We start from the raw sequence: 25578 nt of genomic DNA on the forward strand, positions 1-25578 counted from the left end.
GATTTTTAAAGCTTTTTCCTATATATTTTTATGTAAAACTTTGATCCTCCATTGTGGCCCCGCTCTACCCCCAGGGGTCATGATTTGAACAAACTTGAATCTACACTACCTGAAGATGCTTCCACATGAGTTTCATCTTTCCTGGCCCTGTGGTTCTTGAAAAGAAGATTTTTAAAAGACGCTATTAATTTTTCACCAATTCTTTATCATCTCCCCTTGACAGAGGACGTGGCCATTCATTTGAACAATTTGAATCCCCTTTACCCAAGGATACTTTGTGGCAAGTTTGGTTGAAATTGGCCCAGTGGTTCTTGAGAAGAAGTTGAAAATGTTAATTAAAAGTTTACACACAGACAGACGCCGGACAAAAAGTGATCAGAAAAGCTCACTTGAGCCTTCGGCTCAGGTGAGCCAAAAAGGGAAAGAAATGACATATCTCCTCTTTACACTAACAAACATTTGGGCAAGTCTGATTTTCAATTTTCTTTTCAATGTATGGGTAGCCCCATCCTCGGGCAATCAACATACAAGATTTTTTCCAGTTAATTAACAAAGTTACAAACCAAAAAACTGCTGTGAATTCATGCATTTTCACCCTATAAATTTTTACAGGGGATGCTTACTCTTCCATGGCACTTGATCCCAACTCTGGTGTTTCTCAGAGGTCTATGTTTGCTGCTCCCGATTTGTATTTTCTCTATGGACTTTTGAGCTTGATTACTGTTCGTCATTTCCATATTTCACCCTAAGTTGGTGACCAAGGGACCTGACTTTTGAAAAGTAAGGATTCAAATATTCCAGAGAAGACCAACAAAACATAGAATAGGAAACCCATCCTTTGGAAAACTAATTCATATTTGCAGGATGAATCCTAATTCATATTTGCAAGATGAATCCCAAATCCATATTACTCTTACTTACACCTCACACTATTTTCCCAGAATTTTGTCCTTGTGCAAAATCTGGTCATTGTTTCAAACAAACCACCAGGGCAATGTATGACAAAACCACAAATACATACAAAATTTAAAGAAAACATTTATATATAAAAAATATAATAACAAGGGTAAATGTTTATTGAACTTGTTACTTCTTCAAATAAAATGGACAAGTAACAGATTCCACCATTGAATTTCAATGATTTTCTAGCTTCTTACAAATTTTTAATACAAAATAAATTAACAAAATATTAACTGTATACAAATGAATGCAACCTTGCAAATCAAAGTCTTTGAATTGTAAAGAGTTTGTAAAATTTAATCTCCAGCACACAAACTTTAATTCTGTCCAACTTCCTGTGTAAAGTCTGTTCCCCCATTGAAAAAGAATTTGTTAAAACTAGTTTTCAACATGGTGTTTAACCAGATTTGAAGAGAAGGATGGCAACTTGTCCCAAATAGAAATAGATAAAGTGTTTGGTCTCATGGGTTACGTAGCTACCAAAGTTCCTTCCAACAATGCAGTGCCATGTGGGGTTGTACTTTTTGTCAAACTCTTTCTTGATGTAAGCTGCAATGTCCTTTTCAATGTTGTATTTTTCCAAGGCTGTTGTGGCGCAGTCGACAGCATCCTGCTGCATGTCCTCCGACATGTCAGCATTCTTGATGACAGCTTTTCTTTCAGACATGGTTGGCTAAAATTATTTTTTAAAGAAAAAGATGTTATTCTAAAGCACGTCTTCAACGTATAAAACATTTTCAACTTCAACTTTTTTTAACCTGCAGCAGTGGTACTTAAAATGCAAAATGTTTTTACCAGCCCATGGAATTTAATATTTCATTTTTTTTTATTGAACGATACACTTTATATGATATATAGATCCAAATTTCCAAGACATGTCAATAAATTTATCGTCAATTTAGTTGCCATAGAAACCGTGTCCACTTACAGTCCTTCATATAAAATATTGTGTTTAAGTTTTATGAGTTACGGCTTCTAATTCAACAATTCTTTTATATGCTAGAAATCGTTTTTTCTTACCTTTACTCCTAAACTGGGAGGTTGCTGCAGAGATTCAAGAGATCTAGGGAATGAACCTTCTTGGTAACCGCTCAACTAAAATATATGCGGTGCAAAAGTTCTCAAACCTGATTGGCTTCTCTGAATTTTTCTTTAAATACCATTGGTTTAAAACATTTCGCACAATTTTTCATATATCAACCCACAATGCATTGTGAATTGCCTCAGCCCTGTGGGGGATCAAATTTTTTGGTAAAGGAATGGACCGTTTGAAAGTTCAAAAAGTAAAGTCCTAATGCTTGTGATGAAAATTAAAATATATTATGTGCATACATGTACGCTGTAAAAGATCACATAAATATAATATATGTACATGTAGTACGATGTGTACATACTTTTGTTTGTTTGTTTATTCAGGAAATGGCACAATATCCTAGAACGTAATTTAAGTTGACACATTCACACAATTCAGTTCAATTCAATTCAATTTGTTTATTTACCAATTAACATTAATTAATTAATTAATTAACATTAATGATTAAGGGCCCTCATGTGGCAAAAAGAAAGTACATTATAAACATTTATATATAGTCATATACATGTAATACAATAGATTTGTTGCACAATTGATGGATTTTATCTTATCTGGAAGTGAATTCCACTACTTGATACCAAATTTTTGACTCTGTTTTTACAATTCTGGGGACAAAAAATTCATGATAATCCTGTCAGATGTTATGTCACAACTGGGCACAGCTTAACGTTATTAAGGTTAAATCAATTTAAAAATAAGTTGTTTTTTTTTTTAAATATATTTTTGAGGGGAGGGGTTAATAAAATAGAATTGTTTACGCACGTATCAGTGGACATGAAAATTGAATATGAGTTATATATGCATTGCGGCATAACTATATTAATTATCAGGCAACAGCTAGGCAAATATACACTTCATCGGTAAGCTTTTTATCCGCCTTTGTACATACTGTAATGCTCTTGGCATACATATAAATCTTCATAGCTAGGACAACACCAAATGCCCCACGGATTGTTCTTTAATAAGCCAAGTATGTAGCTATTTATTACACTTAGTTGTCTGAGAAATGCACATTCTTCATTGACTTTTAAACAAAGTACTAGTAGATTCAAACACACAAATGCTATATATACATCGGATTTAAATATTTTAAAAATCAATTCAAAACTGGTGCATGGAGGGGCTGTCCAGTTCGATCTTGTAAGATTGGCATCTCCAGATTTTTAAGTGGCTTTAGTTGGGTCTAATTAATTTAGTCAAATATCTTGATTTTAAAATCATTTACGCATCCGATACATCGGATATAAATCAGAACAAGTCTCGGGATTTTTTTTTCTTTACTGCTTAATGTAGTCGATAGAATTTTTTTGCAGATACAAGTTATTGAACAATGGTACCACCGCAGTGCGAAACGCAAGCGCGTAGCTGCCTATACGCAAATACGCAAGTGCGTACACATCATTTTCCGGAAAAAAAACATCTATGTAAGAGAGAGAGAGAGAGTTCGAAGAAATTTCAGTACCATCCAACAAATATTCCTGTTTCAAATTATTTTATGTCATATACTGTTTCGATTTGAATTTGTTATTATGACTCTATAATAAAATTTGAAGTCCTTTATTAAATCATTGCCAAATCCAAATAAACCATTCATTAATTTGTAATTGTTCTTCAATACATTGATATTTTTTTAGAAAGATCTTTGAGAAATTAAATTTCAAACACATCGTTGAATGCTATGAACTACTATATAGTATATGATTTAAAATACGATATTTCTTGTTAATGATTTATTAATATTTAGTATACGTGTTTTTGAACGTTAAAAAAGAGAACTTGATACCATTATATCGGTTAAATATTTATCCTAAACTACATATACAATAAGTTTCCAGTGAAGTATTAACTTTGCGTTAAGACAATAAATATTTCCATGACTTTTATTTTCTAAACAAAAACTAAATGGCATAATTTTTATTTTGCAAGAAAATGAATGAAAAATTTGGTAATTATTACTCGGGAGCTTCTGGGCCCTCACCAGCAGGCATGTAGTATCGGAAAGGGGGGGGGGTGTTCCCTACTTATTTCAATTATTAAAATTTTTGTTGTAGCATTAGTTAAATCATAGTAGTTTGGTAATATATTTATGAAATTTTGATTTGTAAAACTGGACCCCCCCCTCCGACCCCCTGTCGTTCTCTGCGTACACTTCACTTCCATTCTGGCTACGCGCCTGGAAACGTGTTCTGAATGCATATACTAGATCGGAAATGCCAAAGACAGATGAAAATATGATAACTTCCCAATAATACAAACAAGGGCACTGCACAGCGGAGTATCACCTCGCAAATTAATATGAATTATTACTTGCTTAACTTTGTTACGCACCCACTCCCCCCCCCCCCCCCCCCACACACACACACGAGCGTTACCTAAATATGTCCTCTCCAACTTCGTTGCGAGGGGGATTTTTTTTTTCTCAAGGAAACACTGACAATTTTATACTTTTTTATTTTCCTTGGAGGCTACAGGATGTAATATGGAAAATATTAAAAAAGTAGAGGTACTGTTATCCTTGTCCCATGATCCCCTGCACTTCTTTATTAATAACGAAGTGCAGTGGATCATGGGACAACTGTGAGCACTGAGCTCACAAAATGATACCCCCCCCCCCCCGCCTCCCACCATATGATTATAATGATAAAGTCCTTTTTTTTGCTTTGGGAAAGCCATAATATCTGTTAGTTCAAAACTTAAAATAGGAGGTCACAATGGCACTATATGTAATAAAGATTCTGTGAAAGTATCAAATTTTATTCAACGGAGGAGTTTCGGATTATAAGAGACGAGTACCCTCAATATATCATAGAAAGAATGGCAATGTCTATGTTTTGCTGTGCGAAACCCAAAATGTGTGTCCGATCAAAAAGTGAAATAGGAGGTGCTCAACGACACCATGTAACAAGGATTCTTTTAAAGTCTCATTAAATTTTATTCACTGGTATAAGAGGATCCGGAGCTGCGGATGAGAGATGGGTACCCATGGGAAGAAATTCTCTTGATTTTCTCCGGTGTAGCTTAATTTAGACTGGATTCAATCAAAGCGCAATTAACGCTAATCTTTATATTACCCATGAGAGTGATGCGAGACAAATGATGTCAGCAATGTTGAGGGAAGGATCCAACATTTTTTTCAGATTTAAAATTAAAGCTTTAAAACTTTATTTTCAGAGAACAATATAAGACCTTTCATTGCGGGGGGGGGGGGGGGGGGGGGTGTCAATTTCCTATGTGCTCAATAATAATAACGAGTTCAAAATGAAACATTTAATTATAGAAAATAAACGAATAAACAATAAACAAATTAAAATTAAAAGGAAATTAGAATAAATGTTTGAATCTGTAACCCTTATTTTGATGTTAGAAAGTATAAGTATATCACAGGTTACTAATTTTACACCAAGTAGTGCCATATAAAAACACGGGTTTATTCATAAATATGTCTTCGGATGTATACGGGGGTGGAATGGGCTGATTTTAGGGCATAGATGGGAAGGAGAGTGTCTGGGGAAAAGAATTAAAATTTCAAATATTGAGAAATGTTGTCTTTGAATGCGTAGTAGGAAGGGTGTAAATAGGCCATGTTTACCTTCTTCTCAAGGAGTAAGTTAAAAATGCAGGGTATGGGGTAACTCGCGGTGTCTTAGAGGGACTTGTACACGAAGGATTCTCCTTAGATTTAAAAATATTTTAAGACTATAAGAAAAAAGAAATCGCTAAATTTCAAGATTAATTTAATTAATTCTAAATAAAATTGAAATAAATTCCACATGCAAAAAAGTAGAAGAACGCGTGGTAGCAAAATATTTGAGCATACTAAAGGAAATAAATTCAATGACACCCGAAGAAAATATTTGTAAAAGTAACTTTTTTTTCTTAGATCGACCTCTCTAAGATTCTGCCATAAATTGTCTCGAATCGCTCTTAGGGGAATATCGGTGATTAGCGTTAATAGCACTTGTATTGCGTTCAGCTCAAAGATAAATCGGACGGGATTTCTTGGGATGCCAAAGCATAACGGACGAACTGAGTGAGTCATGTTTATATAAGTAAATTGAATAAGTTAAACCGAATAGAATTTTATTTTTCTTTGAAATTTTCACAGTAATTGGATTTACAGTGACAAAAATTTGTATAGATTGATATTGATGGATGCAGAAAGGGTCATTAAGTCACCCGCTGTTTTCCTACCTAATTTTAAAATCGCCAGTGCAAATAGATTATATAGACTTTTTCTATACACGCGCAAGAGTCTTTTTTAATCTTTTTTTGTTTTATATATTGAATATTTAAAAAAAAAACATAAGTCATTTACATACAATAAACAATTAAAAATCCTTAATGGTTCTTCAGAGTTCACGATCGATCTAGGGTTTTCTTTGTTATAGGACTTACTTTTAATTATTTAGATTTGTAATTAAATTCACTTTTTTTTTTGGTCAGGTTTCATTTCAATCGAGGATGATTCACACATAAAAGAACACATAATACAATGAATACACCGTTTTGGAAACCGAGCTAAAAAGACACAATCCGGGACAGTCGAGAATCTAGTTTTACCAACTTGCAATTTGACTGTCTGCATAATCCAGACGTTTGCATTTATTTCCACAAACGGAGGTAAGTGCAAACGTCTGGATGATGCAGACTAGATTTGATCAGCCTCGTTTTGGGGAACACGCTTGACGGACAAAAGAAAGATCAAGGAACTCCTTGCATAAACTTGTAGTTTATTTAACCATGTCAAGAGGAAATGACTCGCGAATTTATGTTGGTAATTTGCCACCCGACATTAGAGCAAGAGACATCGAGGATTTATTCTACAAATTTGGGAGAATTACGTTTGTCGACTTGAAAACGCGAAGAGGTCCACCATTTTGCTTTGTAGAGTTTGAAGACCCAAGGTAAACAAACTATTCAAAATTGTTTTTCTTTAGGTGAAGTATTTGCATCTTATAATTATTTTTTTCATATAAATATATTGTTTACTGTGACAGACTTGTCTTTAATTTATTATGGAGAGGTTAAGACTAGCAAAAAATGTGATATTGTGATTAGTGTCTGAATAAATTATTTTCCTTTTTTCTGGTCATTGCACTAGCTTATAAATTGAGGAGAATTTTTTTTCTTCATCGTGAATCATTAAGTACTGTAAATATAATTTTTAAAACACATAACACTTGTACTTTTCCTCTAGCTGATTGAGTGATTGAGTGAACGTAATTTAGTTGGATATCTACATGTATTTACCTGTTTACCATAAAGAAAGGAATGGAGGAAATTTGGATTAGGAAAAAACGGTCATTTTCAAATTGGATAAGATTATGGAGATTTATGAGCTATAGAAGCATGTTGCCTGGAATTTTTTAATTGTTAGGCCTAGATAAATAAATTGTGTGTTTCCGGTTCCCCGACTGACCCTAAAATATATGAGCTGACCCTGAAAAATTTATCCTCCGATATCTTTCTGGAAGTAAACAATTCCATTTTCACTATTAGAAATCCTAATTTTGATCACTGGTGTTTGAGAAAATGCATATCCTATACAAGTGCAATTAGTAAGCCGCCCTTTCTGGGAAAAAGAAATGAACTCTTTCTTTTTCTCATTTTGTTTATTGTCAAAGTTGAATTTTAACTAATAAAATGTTAAAATAAAATAAATTTTTTTCCCTACCTACCTACCCTATTTATTAATGGGTTGGAATAGGAAACGCACTATTTATTTATCTTGGCCTTAGGGAATTTAACAGTGCAAAAAAAAAAAATGAATGAAAATACCTTTAGTGCTCTTCATTACATGGGTAATTTTAATTTGTACTAGACCGAGGGCTACCTTCTTAAGAAAATCACTAGGACAACCCCCACAAAAATGTAGTCTGCCTAGTCTGGGGCTTGGGGCAATTCTTATTGAACATCTCTAGGAGAAAAAAATCCCAAAATGACGGTTTTTTAACTTGCAAAAGCTGGTGGCCACAGGTAGCTTTAACCCGCAATTTCTGTTTCTAATTCGATTTAGCGAGTATTTCCTGTTAATTTCGAGACCTGTAAATTAATAAATAGATCAAGGCTCAACATATTGCCCTTGGATGAGACTATTGAAGGCTTTATGGCAATTTGTTCAGTGTTTCAATAAGAGCCGGCAACCGGCAGAATTAACCACCTGTACGAGAAATTTTGCCGGCTATGAAATTTCCATCATTGGGATTTTGCCAGGGCTGTTGCGCAAAATCTGTAGATTATATCGCGATTATCTACATGATCTAGAGTAATTTCGTTTGAGGGCGCTGTTTTTCAGGGAAGTTTGATTGATCTGATACGTACTACAACAACTGAGCAAGGCTTAAAAGCTACAACTTGCAAGAGTAAAGTTTAAAAAATAAATTTTTAATGAATTATTCTCTACTCAAATAAAATTCACAACTCAACGATTGCGATTTAAAGCTTTACAGGATATGATCAAGATTATTGAGTATTTGACGCTTTATTGACACAAACAGCCAAAAATGTCGAACAGGAAACTAAATGTTTTTTTTAAACATTCTTTATCATTCCATAAGCTAGGTCAAGATTAACGCAACAGGAAATATTTATATCTAGGCCATTATAATTTAAGACCATATGAATAAAAGTCTTAATTTTTTAATCATGACTGAGACATATGAATTCTTACAGAATTTCCTCAAACTGAAAATGTAAAATTTGTATTCTCATTTATTTGTGTTAGATCTCTTGAAATACAGAAACAATATAACTTTTCACATTTAAGAAGGTTTTTATGCACTAGTAATTTGTATCCATTTTCTTAATTATTTCGTTCTGAAAATTTGTACAAAATAGTAAATAAATTTAAAGGTTTATGATATTTTAGTCTAAGATTGCAGAATATTTCAATTTTGGGGGGTACTGCACTAAGTGTTAAAAAGTTCTTAATTTTTAAAAAAAATTATTTTCTTAATTTTGCATAATCGTCCTGACCAGTTTATGTTAAAGGGACTAATTATGTAACATTTTCAGTATGAAATTCTAGCACTGACAATTGTCTGTACTAGAATTTTTATACTTAAGTTGCCTTTATGTTTTAATAGACACCTAGTTACCAGGGGAAAAAATCAGTCTGTCAAAAGTCCATTTAACAAATCTGTGAACGTGTAAAAATTGTTTTCTAATTGGCTTTATTAGGTAAAATTTGGTAATTGATAATGACAAAAATGTGAAAAAATGGTACTTTTTATTGGCCTGCGAGGTAACAAAAACGAGTCGAAAATGCCAATTTTCATTTTCGAGGAAATTCAGGTTAAAAGAGGGGAAATTCAGGTTAAAAAGATTTTTTTATAGTGTTCTTTATAAATTTAGAGGTTTATCTATCTATTTTTAAAATTGATTTTTCTTGTATACTGAGGCCATCTTTAAAAAATCATTTGGTTGCCCTCTCGGCTCTCCCGACCGTCTGGCTGAAAATGGTCCAACTCAAAACTTTTTTTTTTTACCTCCTGGAAGCAATTATTTTTTTTATGTATTCTGGACAAAAGATTAAAAAAAAATAGCATTGAAATTAAAATTTTCTTATCTACCTACCAACCCAATTTTTTCATCCTGAGTCGGGAGAGGGCAAACAAACATTATTTTAAAGATGGCCTGAAGGAATTTTGCCTTGCACGTAGGTTGGAATTTTTAGTCATTGTCTTCTCAAGACATAATCTCTACCCAGAATTATCATTCCCACTACGCTCCACTAATACCTCTGTCAACGTCTAAAAAGTAGTATGGAAAACAGAGACACGTGGCCTTTGTCACAGGAAGATTAACAAGTGTATTACCTTTACGTTTCTGTACAATTGCCAATGCTGCAAGTTGTTGTCTTTAAGAACTAAACCATGCTGATATTTATGGGCAATACGTTTAAAATTTTCCATGTTCTACATATCTGTATACATCAGTGAATAGTGATGCAATGTCCTGTCAAGAAATAATCCCTTGTAAGATACCATGATGATACAGATATATCTTTTTTCTAATTTTCATAAATAAACTTTAATTTGAAATTGAAAGTTAAATTTATAACTTTAAAATTATATTTTATGATGCAATAGGTCAAATTAAAGTGACAGTACGGCTGCAAAATGTGTGCTTTTTCATTCAAATTTACCCAATATGTCACTAAGAAATAAGGTATAAAGTTGTTGTAAGCAGTTTGAGAAACAGAAATATTCTCTACTCAAACAAAATTAACGTAATTAGAATCTGCCGGAAAATCAAGGGTCGTACGAACTGGAGCAATCTTAGATCTGTTTATTAGTACCACGTGAATTCTAAAATGACACGTGCCTACACTGTATAGTTTACAATTATAATGAATATTAGGTAAAAGCAATTTTCAAAAGCAAATTATCATAACTTTCTGATAAAATAATCTAAAATAATAATTGTAAAGATTTTAGTCTGCTTTCAGGCGAATTTAACAGAATTAAAAGTACAAATGTTGACGTTTTGTGTATTGGGGTCCGAGAAAGGAAAAACCAACTAATCATACGTTATAGCGGCAAATGTCAAACAAAATATTTTTCTGCACAGTTAAAAAAAATTAGCACTTCAAATGGCAACAATGTTTATAAGTCAAAGGTGTATTTTTATTATGAGTTTACACTAATTTTTTTTCTTTGAAAGCGATGGAAAAATGAGAAATGATAACAAGCCTGTCGAATAGAACCTTCGGGAGCCCTGCACGAGTGTCACCGAGTTCCCATTTCTTCCTTATCCAGCGATTATATTAATCCCCAAACTAAATTTTAGTCAGGAAAGTTGCTTTTTCCAAGTTCTATTTTCAGTTTCTTGTTCTTTTTGGTCGACTTTGTCAATGTAGCAGGCCTACCGGGCTTCCCTCTCTAACCATGCTGTTTTGTTTATGAAAAGTATGCATGCGTGTATAGCATGGAATGTGGAACCCCGAACACATTGCGATGTATATATTTACATCCCATAAATAACTATTAATTTTAATGAAATAATCTAAATTATTTAATTGTGACAGTTGTAATTTTCTGAAAGTTCATACATTTATGAGCAGTAAAAAAATACCAAATCTTGTCGGAAAATTTTATCAAGTCAGTTTTTTGATGAGATGTGCCGTACTGTCACTTTAAGTTTTATGATGCAATAGGTCAAAGTAAGTTTTGCCAAGTAATATTCAGATGTTGACAGAGGTGTTGTAGTGCTCTGGTGAGAGATTGCTCAAGACATATAAATGTGCAAAAAATGGAGGGAATATTGTAAAACTAATGTGCCCAAATGGGCCGATGAGGAGTAAAATTTGTACGTCCGCTCTCGATTTAGTACAAATTGGGTGTGCAGGCTGAATGGAATTTCATATGTTGCTATCATCTACCGAATTTTTTTCAGCCTGAAAGCAGAATCAAAAACTTTTTTTTCTAGGCCTTGTCAAATTTATTTAAGTCTAGATTTCCAGTTACAGATGGGGCTCAATGTTCATAGTCTGAGAAACCCCTGAAACTCAAGTGACTGTCAAGGGCCATGGGCCTCTTTTATGTTCTTTCCAGAGATGCATCAGATGCAGTTCATGAAAGAGATGGTTATAACTATGATGGATACACCCTGAGAGTTGAATTTCCTCGAGGTGGAGGACCAGGGGGACCAAGATCAGGAGGAGGGGGTTATGGTGGTGGTGGTGGCTTCCGTGGAAGCAGTCGTGGAATGGGTGGAGGTCGGGGCGGACCTCCATCCAGAAGATCTGAATACAGAGTTTTGGTATCTGGTATGTGTTATGAAGTCATTTATATTCTATTATACAGAATGCTAAGTTTCTATGATGACTGAATGGGATTTTGAGCTCATCAGACCCTAAGGATCAAGTGAGCTTTCCTGATCAAAGAGTGCTAAGTGTCTATCTGACAAGAACCACTGCACCAGAAGAGTTGAAACTTTTATGAAAGTTTCCAGACTGTGTGTAGATTAAAGTTTATTAAAATCATGGCACTTGGAGGTTGGTGGGGCCACAGAAGAAGATCAAAGTTTATATGAAAATATGTAGGAAGAAATCTTTTAAAAAAAATTTTATATCAGTATATCTGTATATCAGTTTTTAGGTCACCTGAGTTTACTCAGGTGACCTATTGCTATCTGTTTTCATCCATCGGCATGGGTTGTCCGTTGTGCGTTTACATTTAAACATTTTCAGCTTCTTCTCTGGAACCACTGAACCAATTTCAACCAAATTTGGCATATAGAATATATGTCTGAAGGGGAGTAAAAAATTTTAAATTCATGACCGCTACCCCTCTGGGGCCTGAGGGGTGGGGCTAAAACCACCAAAATTAATGTAATCTTTAAAAATCTTCTTTACTCCTGGACATCAAGCAGTCAAACTGTTGGCATGAATGTAATAAGCATTGAGCCCTCTACCTAAATTGTGAAATTCATGGGCCCAGGGTCAGGGATTCTGGTGTGAGGGCAGGGATCTGTTGAATATATAGTGATAATGCATTATTTCTTTGAAAAGATCCTTCTCTGCTCCTGCAAACAAAATAAATACATAGTTATGATGAAAGGTGCCTCTTCCAAAATTGTGAATTTCATGACCCCAGGGTCAGCTGTTCTGGTGTTAGGGCAGGGCAATTAAACATAATTAGATGTTAAACACCTACAAAATATTAATGTGATATACTAGCTCAATACATTTTCACAGGGAATACAATTATGTTTCAATACATAGTATCTTAGGTAAAAATTCCATCGTTTAAAATGGCTTCGCCCAATCTTCCGACTTCTCCCTATCTAAGGATTTTCTTAAAAATTAAGGCTAAAAATGAGCCTTTTAACCTATATAAAGCAATCAACGTATACTAGGGCTGTGCGGTGCACAGAAAATTTCGGTGCACCGCAGTTCATACTGTTCAATTCAGTGCACCGATCCGGAATTCGGTTCGGTTCAAAATTTACATAACACATGCAAACAAAAATGGCCGCCAATTGGAGATCGGAAGTGTTTGTTTTGATGATTTTAATACTCTTTATAATGATTGTGCCAGTTTGAAGTCAGTGATTTAGTTTTTTTAATTCCACAAACGTCTTTTCCTTTTACAATAGAGGTTAGTTTACATTGGTATGGGCTAGTGAATAAACTGACGGGCTAGTGAAAAAGTAACAGGTATTTTCCACGTTTTGCTTTTAAATCCCAAATCAATAAAAAAAAAAAAATCAAAGAAGTGTGGTTCTCTTGTTCATAAATCTCATCTATCTAATTCTTTTAGCATTTCTACATTATTTATTTCTGAAGACCATGAAAAGGATCGTCTTTTTTTTAGTAATCCGAATTTCCTCCATCCCAATTTTATGCATCTTCGCTAGCCAAGGGTTTCTGATACGCTACTCTCCTCATAAACCCTTGGCATACGGTGATGACAAAAGATGGGATTGTTTTGGTCACGTGATCATGATTCTTACCAGGTACGCACAGATTGCGTCATCGACAGAAATAAAAAGCGTATTTAAAAAAATTTTGTTTTTAAAGAATAATTAACAAAAAGGTATCGAGTTATGTTAATTTGTTATTTAAACATGTAAAAATGCAAATCTACACCTTCAGTATAGATTCTTAATCACATATTTTGCACGTAGCTTTAGATATTGGATGACACCATATAGCTATTCATAGAATGGAATGTTATCTTACGGATCATTGTTTACTTGTGTTTTACATTACCGATATTAAAGATTCAAGATATATCCCAAACGCAAATATCGTCATTTACAAAAAAACAATTGCTGATTGGTCGAACGATGTCGATCAACTCCAATCACAACTTGAGAAAAAAAATCCCACCTTTTTTTTAACACCGTATGCCAAGGGCTTATGAGGAGAGTAGCGTATCAGAAACCCTTGGCTAGCGAAGATGAATTTTATGGAAAATACATGAAGGTATCACATTAATTGATTAAATTATTTCCAACTACTCAACTGGTTCACTGAAGAGTAAATATTTACAAGGGTTATAAAAATAAATTAACATTGTATTTGATAATTTGAATTTAAAAAAAAAAATCACTAGCTTTCACTTCATTTTGGAAGAGGATCGAAGTCCAATGATCAGAAAAAAATGTATACTGCTGTGTTACAAGGTATCCAAAACATGATTGTTCATTCTATTAAATTCTGCATTAAATAATTTCATTGATTATTTATTTATTAATTACTCAGAAGAAAATGCAAATAGAGAAATAAGCAGAAGAACAATGAAAAGAAGAGTAATTCATTATGAAATGTAGATGGAATAAAATAATACAACAAAAGTTTCAAATTTTATTATGTTTTTGGGCTAGTAGAAATTTTACTTTTGCCAGTAAAAATATCAAATCTACTAGCCCCACTTGTTAGTGTCTCAGAAAAGTTTTTGTGAGGACTGAAGTAAAGGGGTTTAATCAGTTTATAAAGCAGAGATTATTATTTTTCATTAATGATGAGAAATATTTGGACTGTTTAAGGTTAAATCGAACTGAATCGAAAAAAAACGAACCGTATCATTCTGAACCGAAACCGGACTGAATCGATTGAACCCTGAATCGTCCCAGCCCTAACGTATACCCTGAAAATTATGGTACATCTTTTTTAGTGAATTTTCAAAGATCTCAATTTTTAAAATATTGAACTGACATTAATTTTTTAAGCATATATATTTGAAACTCTATTCATCCAAAACCATTTGAACCCCAAGGAAAATTTTGTATTTTATACTTCCCTAAATACATTTGGTAGTCATACTTGAAGGGAAAAAATCTACATTGAGAATTTATGTATACTTTAACAAATTCATTATACGGATATAACAAATTATGGATGTAATGAATCAAATTCGCAGGTCCCAGAACTTTGCTATAATTGAGTTCTAATGTATTCAGGTGACAGTGAAGGCCCATCGGCCAAATTTTGAACCCCTGAGATGTGGTATTTACTAAAACCAGGGATCTTTTTTTACATGATGCATGTATTGAGGGATAAAATTCAGAGTAGCAACAATGTTAGTCATACTGATATTAAAGTATCCCCATGTCGTGTGCATTAAGTTCAGATTCATTTCGACTCCTTGGGGCTAGGTTGAAGTCACAATATAGGGACAAATTTTCATGGATATAAAGAGGAAAAAAATCTTTCGAAAAACATGATGAGAAACAGCAGGCTCAAGGTAACCCAGTTGAGTGTTCTGGCCCATGGGCCTCTTGTTTAGAGTGAAGGGTTATTTTATTTATGACTATAATTTATTTCAGTGTAATATTTACTAAAAGCATGCAGAAGATTTGAACATTGTGAGACTAAAACAACTTCATTTGTTTTGTAGGATTACCTCCTTCTGGTAGTTGGCAAGATCTCAAAGATCACATGAGGGAAGCAGGAGATGTGTGTTATGCTGATGTCTACAAAGATGGAACTGGAGTGGTGGAATTTCTCAGAAAAGAAGACATGAAATATGCTGTACGCAAACTAGATGATTCCAAGTTTAGATCCCATGAGGTAGTTGTTTTTGATTTCTTGGACATTAGAGTTGTAAAAAAAAGGCTGATTTAAAATGTTTGTGACAGGTAAAACCGCCAGCATGTGACTCCAATTGACCGATTATAGAGACCTCCATCAATTGAAATTATTGTCACAAAAATCTAGACCACTTCCAGCTGGGCCTAAAGTGGCCATAGCCTGTGAAACTTATGATACTTAGGTCACTGCAGCGATTTTTTTCTACCCATTGGTAAAGTGTCCGTTACTGGTTCAATTGGAAAAATAGCATTGAAGTAGGAAAAAGGAGAAATTTCTGTCATTTATACAAATGAAACATATTTTGCTTTTATTCCAACCAATTACCTAATATACCATGTTTCAAAGAATAAACAGCAAGTTTTTTTTTTTTAGCTCACCTGAGCCGAAGGCTCAAGTGAGCTTTTATGATGGAAATTTGTCCGTTGTCTGTCGTTGTTGTCGTCGTCGTTGGCGTTGTCGTAAACTTTTCACATTTTCATCTTCTTCTCCAGGACTACTGGGCCAATTTCAATCAAACTTGGCACAAAGTATCCTTGGGTGGAGGGGATTCAAGTTTATTCAAATGAAGGGCCACGCCCCTCTCCAAGGGGAGATAATTACGATATAGTAAAAAATTAATGGCATTATTGAAAAATCTTCTTCTCAAGAACCAATGGGCCAGGAAAGATGAAACTCATGTGGAATTATTGTCAGGTAGTGTAGACTCAAAGAATGGGTGGACTTAACTGGCCAGAAAAAATGCCGTAAATTAAAGTTTCATAAAATGATTATTTCTTTCCATCATATAAATCTCCGATATCTTAACCGTGAATTCATGGTACAGATGTGAATTTAAAACGCTCTTTTCGAGGTAAACTAAATAAATATCGAAGGCATGGTGCCTGAAGATTTCTTGAATATCAATAGATAATCAGGGTCACGCGTTTTTCATCGTCTGAATACATAGTCAGCGCATGTTTGTCGGCTGTTCTTAAGAAAACTGTAGTTGTATATTGAACAAAATAATGTCATATTAAAAGGAGAAGAGCCGACAAACGTGCGCTCACATTTAATTTAACAAAAAACATGTTCAAAACAAACTTCTCGTTTCCATTGTTATGACTGAGTTAACCTAGATTTGACTTCGATTGACCTGTTAGATATCACAATTCATCACGTGATGTCCACCTGCGAGTGTACTCGTGAAAACAGTTACACTGTATTCTTCAACCTGACCTCGTTCTAAATCACATCTTTGAGCGTGTTTGGTTGCCGTTTTCAGAATTTAGCAAATTAAATGTTGTTTTAATTTTGCGTTTCCACACATTTTTCTTTTTAATTTCATAATGACATCGCTGTAATATGCCATACACATATTCGAATTTCTAGAGAGAGAGGGAGAGAGAGAGAGATGTCAACAATGACGCCGATCGATAGCCCCGCCTTCTATTAATATTGATTACGTGACCTAAAAACCACTCCGGGTACATGCCAAATTCCGGAAGACGACACTAATGTATCGTTGCTTCAATTTTGATTCATGGCAACAGGGCATTGCTTTTGTACAAATGTTCTACCTAATATAACCATGTATACGTAACTCTTTCTATTGCTTGTAATATATTTTGGATTCACTTCATTTACAGCTTGGTAGAGTAGTCGCAAAAAGATCCAAAATAGGGCGTTAAGTCCACCCATTCTTTGTTCAAATCATGACCCCCGGGGGTAGGGTGGGGCCACAATGGACGATCAAAGTTTTACATAGGGATATATAGGAAAAATCTTCAAAAATCTTCTTCTCAAGAACAGCAAAGTTATGATTGGTCATATTTATATGGAAGCATCCTCAGATGGTGTAGATTCAAGTTTGTTCAAATCATGACCCCCGGGGGCCACAATGGACGATCAAAGTTTAACATAGGTGTATATAGGAAAAATCTTCAAAAATCTTCTTCTCAAGAACAGCAAAGCTATGATTGGTCATATTAATTTGGAAGCATCTGCAGGTGGTGTAGATTCATATTGTTCAAATCATGACCCCCTGGGGTAGGGTGGGGCCACAATGGACGATCAAAGTTTAACATAGGAGTATATAGGAAAAATCTTCAAAAATCTTCTTCTTGAGAACAGCAAACTTATGATTGGTCATATTTATTTGGAAGCATCCTAAGGTGGTGTAGATTCAAGTTTGTTCAAATCATGACTCCCGGGGGTAGGGTGGGGCCACAATGGACGATCAAAGTTTTACGTAGCAATATATAGGAAAAATCTTCTTCTCAAGAACAGCAAAGCTATGATTGGTCATATTTATATGGAAGCATCCTCAGGTGGTGTAGATTCAAGTTTGTTCAAATCATGACCTCCAGGGGTAGGAGGGGGCCGCAATGAAAGTTCAAACTTGTAGAGAAAAAAGTCACAGTCAAAAAATCATGTAAGCATCCTTACTTAGTGTAGATTTAATTTTGTTCAAATCATACCCCCCACTCCCTTTTAGGGGTAGGTTGGCACCACTTATGCATTTAAGCTTTTCAATACTAAACAGATTTTTCCTCTTTTCCTAGCCACAGTGCTCAGGTGAGTGATGTGGCCCCTGGGCCTCTTGTTTCGTTTCTTGGCAGTTGAATTGGGAATTTTTTTGGCATTGGGAACGGTACCGTTTTTTGGTACAAGTTATATAAAGAAAAAAAAAACCGCTGCACTGTGAAGGCATTTGGGCCTTTTGTTAATAAACAAAAGTTGATATATGTTTAGAATACATCAGGATACCTGATTCTGTATATGTAACTATAAGACTGAAATATTTTCCAATTCCAGATCCTTCTTTTTTATTCCTTTATTATAATTACAAACCAGTAGAGCTTCATCTTTATCAGAGGCTTCTGGTTCAGTTATTGAATTAAAATTCATTTTAGGGAGAAGTGGCATACATTCGAGTAAAGGAAGATTACAGAGGAGGTGGAGGAAGATCAAGATCTCGAAGCAGGAGTGCTTCACCCCCAAGGCGCTCCAGGGCATCCCCCAGATATTCTCCTGTCAGAAATCGATCTAGGTCTTAATCATAATTTCAAGGTATTACTTATTTGAAATATATATCTTCTTAAATTTCATTTCTATAACATACTAACATTCTTTAAGAATTGATTACATACAATAAGCTTTAATATTTCGAATTTGCTTTGACTGACAGGATACATGTTAACCTACAGTGATGAAAAAGGGGGAGAAACAGACCTCAAAAGAGGTAGAATTGTGCATTGTGTTTTACATTTTGATTTTGAGAAGATATTTACATGTATGTAAATAAGGCCTGAAATGACTACTACAAAAATTAGAATTAACTGTGATGAAGTAAACAAAAACATATATTATTGTCGGAGGCCCTAAATTTGTTATGGTCCTAGAGTTGTGCCCTTATTATTTTCCTTGAGGATCTCTCAAGATTTTGTCCCCGGCTGCATCAAACATGGTTAGAAAATTATTTAGATTGCTTTTAGCATATTTTACAACTGCAGACGATAATAAGGTCAAAACATGTAAAAAAAAAAAAAATATATAGTCTGAAACAAAATTTCACATCACTTAGCAGAAATCCGCTATTACGGCATAAGTTTGAAAAGAAAGTCTACAATATTTTTTCTTACGACCTATGTCAAGTGTATTGGTGTTACCGTATGCATTGTTTACTTTATATCAGTAGAAGTCACATATCCGAATTGGAATTTTTGGCCTTTATAATGACATTTCCGCTGAGATTAAGGCCGTAAGTCCTGTTTTTCAAAATAGTGCTGGATACACATCAGTACTTTGAACGAGATGCAAACAGTCAAGGCATTATTTTTCAAAAAGATAAGTTCTATTGGAAGAAAAAATATTCATAACTAAGTTGTGATTTACAAATTGAAACAATATTTCAAATTTATTTACAAAACAGACCCGATCAAATTAGGGTAACAACTTGTGGACCTCCGAGGATATACAAATTAATATTTTTCATGCTCATTACAATAGCTTTGAGTGGATGCGTAAGCCATTTGAAGAGTGGTGTTTTTTATAAAGCCTGGAAACAAAAATTGTCAATTTCATATAGTTGCCAAATAGAGCAATTGATGTCACCATACATTCAGATCTAAAACTAAATTGTATTCCTTTAAAGATATGGATTTCCCTTGATGACTGAAAGTGAAGATGAAAAAAAGCATGAAAAAAAGCATTAAATGAATGCTAATTCCTTTTTCTACTTTTATGGACAAAGCCAAAGGTTTTCTCCTGGTTCTAGAATACTGTCTCTCCCTTTTTCTTGGCAGGGATGTCGACAAAATTTATTATATGCAGTGTAATCACACAGATTCTTGCACCTGTCATTGTAAAACGTGTGCTTGGAATCTGTGTAAACATCCCTACAAAAGAAAGTGTCGTATGCTCCTGGTTCAACCTTAAAAACGAGATTTTCTGACCTAGTGGTTTTGAAAATGGCTACCAAAGTAAACCAAAAGTGGATTTTTTTTACAAAATGATATAGTTTTGCAGTTGGCAGGAGATAGAGTAGAAAAGCAGTAGACTTCCGCCTAAAGCAGCAGCGTTAACATGTATGCTGACACAAAATGCAGCATTTGTAGCAAAAATGAATAAAAATACAGATTGTTTGAAGGACTTCTCTCATAATGTCAAGAAAATTTAAATGATTTCCAGTATTGTGTCTTTTAAATGAATTTTTGTGTCCATGTCCACTTCTGAATTGTCATCAAATAAAGGGAATACAGGTATATGTGCACTTCTAATTATTTAACTCACTGCTATCTATTTTCGTCTGTTGTTGTTCATGAAATTTTAAGCATTTTAAACTTCATTATTGATTTGAGTGACCAATTTCAACCAATTGATATAAATCATATATAGACAACAAGACAAAGATTTGAAAAAAAAAAAAAACCCTGTAAATTTCATGGTCCTAGTACCCCGTGAAAGAGGGATGGGGCAGAAACCATTGAAAAATCATGCAATTTTCTTCACTCCCAGTCACATAGTAAGTGCCTAATGGGGAAAAGTAGCAAGGTCACTATCATTTGAAATGATATGCAAACATTTTCTTTGTTGTGTAGAATTTTTTTGTTCAAATTATTTCACAAGAGTTTGGCTAAATTTGGGGGCCATATTATTCAGAACACACATGTATGGGGAAAGGAGGGGGGTCTTTAGAATAAGGCCACATTATTCATATTGATTATCAGCACCCTAATGTGAATTCAGGTTTGGTTTACTCATGACCCCTTGGTGCTGGAGTAGGGTCTCATGGGATAAAAAAAAATGACCCAAAGACCAACAGAGCTACAGTTTCATCAGAGACTTGAGGTTCTTCAGTACTGTAAATTTTCTGCTGAGCACATTTAAGGATTCATTTATGCCAAATAGGTGCATACTTTTTAAAATGAATGCAAGTCCATTATATGCAAAGGATTTTCTACAGAGCATTTATGGGTAAAGGGGGACAAAAATTGGGATTTCATGGTCCCTGCCCCCCCCCCCCCCTCCTTTAAGGCCTGCAGAATTAATGCAAATTTCAAAATTCTTCCTATTTACTCCTGGTCATCAAGCAGTTAAAGTGTTGATAAATTGAAACAAGCTTTGAGTCCTCTGCCAAAATTATGAAATACATGGTCATTGCCAGGTTCTGATTTAAGGAAAGGGCTCTATTGATCATACAGTGAAAATTAGGAAATTCTGTAAAATGCTTCTTCTCTTCCCATGTAGGTTTATCAGGCAAACTATGCATGATTATGATGAGCAAGGATGCCTCTTCCAAAGTTGTGAAATTCATTGCCCCTGCATCAGGGGTTCTGGTGTTAGGACTGGGCTCTATTGATGATATAGTGAAAATGCATTATTTCTTTGAAAATCATTTTCTCTACATCTGGGTATTAAGAAAACAAACTAAGTGCATGGTCATGATTAGCAAGGATTTCCTTTCCAGAATTGTGAATTTCATGGCCCCAGGATCAGGGGTTTAGGAGTTAAGATATGACTCTATTGATCATATAGTAAAAATAAATTCTTTTTTAAAAAAAAAGATTCTATTCCTCTGTATATTTTACAGATAAACTTGGTGCAGAGTTATGATGAGAAAGGGTGCTTCTTCCAAAATTATGGATGTCATTCCCTGGATCAGGGACTCTAATGTTAGGGCAGGGTTCTATTGATTATTAGTGACAATGCATTAATTCTTTGAAAATTTTCTTCTCTCTCCTAGGTAATTATCAGATAAACTTAGTGAAGAATTATGATAAGAAAGAGTGCCTCTTCAAAAATTGTGAAATTCAATGCCTCTAAAAATCTGATGTTACTTGTTAGGACAGGACTCTGTTGAGCATGTAGTAAAAATATAGTGCTTTAAAAAATCTCAGTACAAAGTAACAAAGAGCAAGGATGTTTTTTTACCAATTTGTGAAATTCTGGACCACTAGGTTAAGTCATCTGGTGCTGGGGAGGGCTCTATTGATCTTGTAGGGAAAATCATAGTCTATTGAGAGAATTAAATTTATTCCCATTTGCTATTTATTTAGAATGTTAATCACTGTAAATAATGTAATTGATAAGTCAGTTGCATAAAAGAATCATGCAGGAATTTTTAATGTGTCATACAAAAAGTGCTTTCATAGTTTTTAATGGTCAGGTAGACTTGTAAATAAAAGATGAATAACAATGAGACATAATACCTAATCTTTGTACAATAAATGTTCTTAAAAGACTAAAAGAGACCAATTTGAGAGGAAATAAGATGAGTTTACTATATGTGCTCAAGCAACATTAGTTGTTTGGTTCAGTCTGCATGGTGATAGTGACAAATGGGAGTGTATTAGCATTGGGAAGTACAGGCAAGTAAATAGATCTTTCAATTTGTTACTGAGCAGTAGACATAACTATTTTGTTGATCCCCGATCATTATATTTCTCTTGCTTTTTGGCAACATATCTTGATCTTTCAGTAAATTTTGTTATATTTTATACTTCTTTACAATGTTGTTTAATACTCAGGTGATCGTTAAGGCCCTTGAGCTTCTTGTTTACATTTCAAGTTTGTTTCCCATTATCACCACCATAAATGCACATCCCGTAGCTGACTTGTCAGTTTTCTAGTTTTCAATATATTTCCTATTAAATCAAAAGGAAATGATTCATAGCAAATAGTCTGAAATTTTATTTTATGGTAGAAGTAATTTAAGTCTTTGATCATGTTGTATAGCTATGAACTTGACTGTAAACTTTGCAGGGTCCCAGGATCATGAAGAAATGGAGTCAGAGAGAAGTTATCATATCACATCCATTTTGAAGACTGTTAATGGTATGCATATTTATGATCTGTGCATATGAAGCAATGACTGTAGTGTAGACATTAGAAGAATAATGTGGCCACTGTCTTATATTGCAGTTTTATTGTACAGAAACAATTTGCTTGTCAGGTCATTTTTATTACACTGTCATACATTTACTGTTATCAATTTTATCCAATTTTGTATACACATAGGCTTCATTTCATGATGTGAGAAAAACATTAAAACATGCACTTTTTTATCATTCATAATATAATCTTTTCAAATTTCTATTCTTAAGGTTTTTGCTCTGTTGGAAAGTTTGGATCAATATGATGGGAAGCTTGGATATTTAGGATAACAAGCTTTGATCATTGGATAATCATGTTTGGATATTAGGATACAAGCTTGGATAATTGGGATAACTAGCTTGGATCATTTGGGATCAAGGGATCTGGATTTGGGATTTATCTCTCCCTCTCAAATTATGGAATCAGTGCGGATGGATCCCGATGCCCAAACTGAAGATTTTTGGAATTAAGGAATCCATCCTATTAGGCATTTCAGGGTTAAGGCTCAATTTCCAAGGAAAGTCTGACAGTAAAGAAAATTGCTCTACTTTCTCTCTGTGTTAAGGTTACATGATCCAAAATTTATGATCAAAGAGTGTCTGGTGTCCATCCTTCCTTGGGTTGAAATTCATTTCTATGTTTACTGGCATATGTTGGCTAGTGGAAAAAAAATCTTCCAGCAAACTTGAAGTTTCACTTGCATTTTTCCGTTTTTGTGCTACTTGATCATTTCTGTGATAAAAAAAAATACAGACTTTATTCAATCTTTTTTTATGCCTCTAAGACTCTCCATCAATAAAAAGAGAGCAGTAAAAATATCATTCATCAGATTATAACAAAACTTTTTGATTGAACAGAATGTACACATGTAAAAAAAAAAAAAAAAAAAAAAAAAAAACACACATCTAATTAATGTTGTTAAGTCGTTTGGTATGGACGATCGGTAAACTTTGGTTTCACCAGATTTTGATAGAAAAAATAAGATTAACTTCCTAAAATTCTAAATAATTTTTAAAGATCGGCAACATTTTACACACTATGCTAAAGCCAGACATAGTTTAGAATTAGCTGTGTTGAAGTATGACCTCTGGTGCAAGGGTAGGGACACAATAAAGGAGGCAAAATTGAATATGGGAAAGATGTTGGGAAAAATCTATGAAAATGTTGTTTGTTTTTTTTTCCTCAAGAACAGCAGGGTCAGAATTGATGAAATAGTTCAGAATCCCCATATTATGTTCTAATTATGGCCTTGGGACAAGGACTGGATCACTGTTGGGGAGAAAGTGTCTTAAAGTTCACAAGAATAAAATATAAAAAGCTGCAATTTGTAAAGTTGTCATTAAGCCTCAACATACGCAATTACTCAAAACATGGACTGTAATTTGGAGACCACATTATCTACATATACATATTCGTTTGTCAGAAAAGAAATGTTGACTATGTGAGCATTGTGGTCCATTGGCCCTTTTGTCAGAAGAAAGAAGTACGTTATTTTAGTAACTGTTTGAGCAATTTTGTTCACTGCCATTTTTGTTCTTGGACACCTTTTAATTTATGGAAGGATTTGCTCTACTCAGGATAAATTTATGCTGGGAATAACACTAGGTGCCCAGTTGGAAACATGAGAGGAGTGGATGGATGGATCACATTTACATCATGGAGTAGGATTTTGAAAGGAAACAGATATCCTTTCAAAAAATATCAGTGGCAAAATACAAAAGATGTATTATTTCTATGGAGGGTGGTTAAGGGTCCCTAAATACAAAAAAAAAGCCAAACAGGTATTCTTAAAACGGTTTACAAATGAGTTTCAGTTGAGCAGGACACTTAGTGCTATAGTAATTGTGGAAAAACATCTATTATAAGGTATAATTATAGCATATTGAGTCGGATCTTGCTTCTCATGGGATCTTGCAACTTGTTCAGGAAGTTCTGAGGAGGATTCTTTTTGGAGTAAGCAATGGATAGGCATTTGGTAAGTGGGTAAGAATATCTGGTTAAATAACAAGGTAAAGGGGGTGTATGTGTCTTTTTTTTGGCATCAAAGAGGAATGCACTGAAAGGTGGTTCTTCACAGGGAATTCATAATTGTAGATAGTGAAGAATACCAAAATGATTTATGAAAGCACATAGTAGAAAAGAAAACATTTCCAAGGGCTTTGATAAACAAAATTATGTATATTTTTCACTATATTTATTGCAGCTTTTATTTCAGCTCATTCAATAAATATTCTTACAACAAGTTTCTTTTAGTTTTATTGTACATTGCTGGAGGATATGTCATTTTTACCTCCCCATAGCTATAAACACTAGTGAGCTTTTCTGATTACCCATTGGCTGACATGTCCGTGTCTGTAAATTTTTAAACATTAAAAGTTGTCAAATGAAGGGCCATGTCCACAATTAAGCGGGGGGGGGGGGGATGGATGGGGTTGTGAAAAATCATTCTGCAGAACCATCGGTCTAGAAAAATTGGAATATGTAATAGTTTCCTGCATAATGTAGTTCCTTACTTGTTTAGTACATGACCCATGGGGTAGGGTTGGGCCACATTAGGGGAAAAACTCTTGATCACAGTAGCGTCATGGCTAGTCAGTAGTAATGAAGCATCCTCAGGTATTGGAGAAGAATG

The 25578-nt window shown here is 34.2% G+C and overlaps 2 protein-coding genes across 3 annotated transcripts; one reads left to right on the plus strand and one right to left on the minus strand.

Moving 5' to 3' along the window:
* Positions 1-1058: 1058 nt before the first annotated feature.
* Positions 1059-2091, minus strand: LOC133172378 (dynein light chain 2, cytoplasmic). The gene is made up of 2 exons (XM_061307250.1): positions 1981-2091; positions 1059-1633 (listed from the first exon to the last, which is right to left on the minus strand). Exon 2 carries the CDS (start codon positions 1625-1627, stop codon positions 1358-1360), a length of 270 nt encoding a protein of 89 aa, XP_061163234.1. The 5' UTR covers positions 1628-1633; positions 1981-2091; the 3' UTR covers positions 1059-1357.
* A 4668-nt stretch (positions 2092-6759) lies between these two features.
* On the plus strand, positions 6760-25189 carry LOC133171932 (serine/arginine-rich splicing factor 1-like). 2 transcript variants are annotated; one of them, XR_009718892.1, is made up of 6 exons: positions 6760-6957; positions 11608-11822; positions 15400-15572; positions 18485-18641; positions 22836-22907; positions 23177-25189. XR_009718892.1 is itself a non-coding variant. In XM_061306725.1 (5 exons), the coding sequence occupies exons 1-4, from the start codon at positions 6794-6796 to the stop codon at positions 18626-18628; spliced, it is 696 nt and encodes a 231-aa protein (XP_061162709.1). In that variant the 5' UTR covers positions 6760-6793; the 3' UTR covers positions 18629-18641; positions 22836-23168. The 2 variants fall into 2 exon arrangements, 1 of the variants encoding a protein (XP_061162709.1); XM_061306725.1 differs by lacking the exon at positions 23177-25189 and having other exon boundaries at positions 22836-23168.
* The last annotated feature ends 389 nt before the right edge of the window (positions 25190-25578 follow it).

The sequence above is a fragment of the Saccostrea echinata genome, unplaced genomic scaffold (genome assembly GCF_033153115.1).
Source record: "Saccostrea echinata isolate AGI-Se365-2 ecotype Australia unplaced genomic scaffold, CSIRO_AGI_Sech_v1 ptg000054l, whole genome shotgun sequence".
Classification (NCBI taxonomy): Eukaryota; Metazoa; Mollusca; class Bivalvia; order Ostreida; family Ostreidae; genus Saccostrea; species Saccostrea echinata.

Coding starts and splice junctions, on each gene's coding strand:
- LOC133172378 (XM_061307250.1), bottom strand. CDS start 1,627: ATGTCTGAAAGAAAAGCTGTCATCAAGAATGCTGACATGTCGGAGGAC.
- LOC133171932 (XM_061306725.1), top strand. CDS start 6,794: ATGTCAAGAGGAAATGACTCGCGAATTTATGTTGGTAATTTGCCACCC. Junction 11,823..15,399: donor ATACAGAGTTTTGGTATCTG/GTATGTGTTATG, acceptor TTTGTTTTGTAG/GATTACCTCCTTCTGGTAGT. Junction 15,573..18,484: donor CCAAGTTTAGATCCCATGAG/GTAGTTGTTTTT, acceptor AATTCATTTTAG/GGAGAAGTGGCATACATTCG.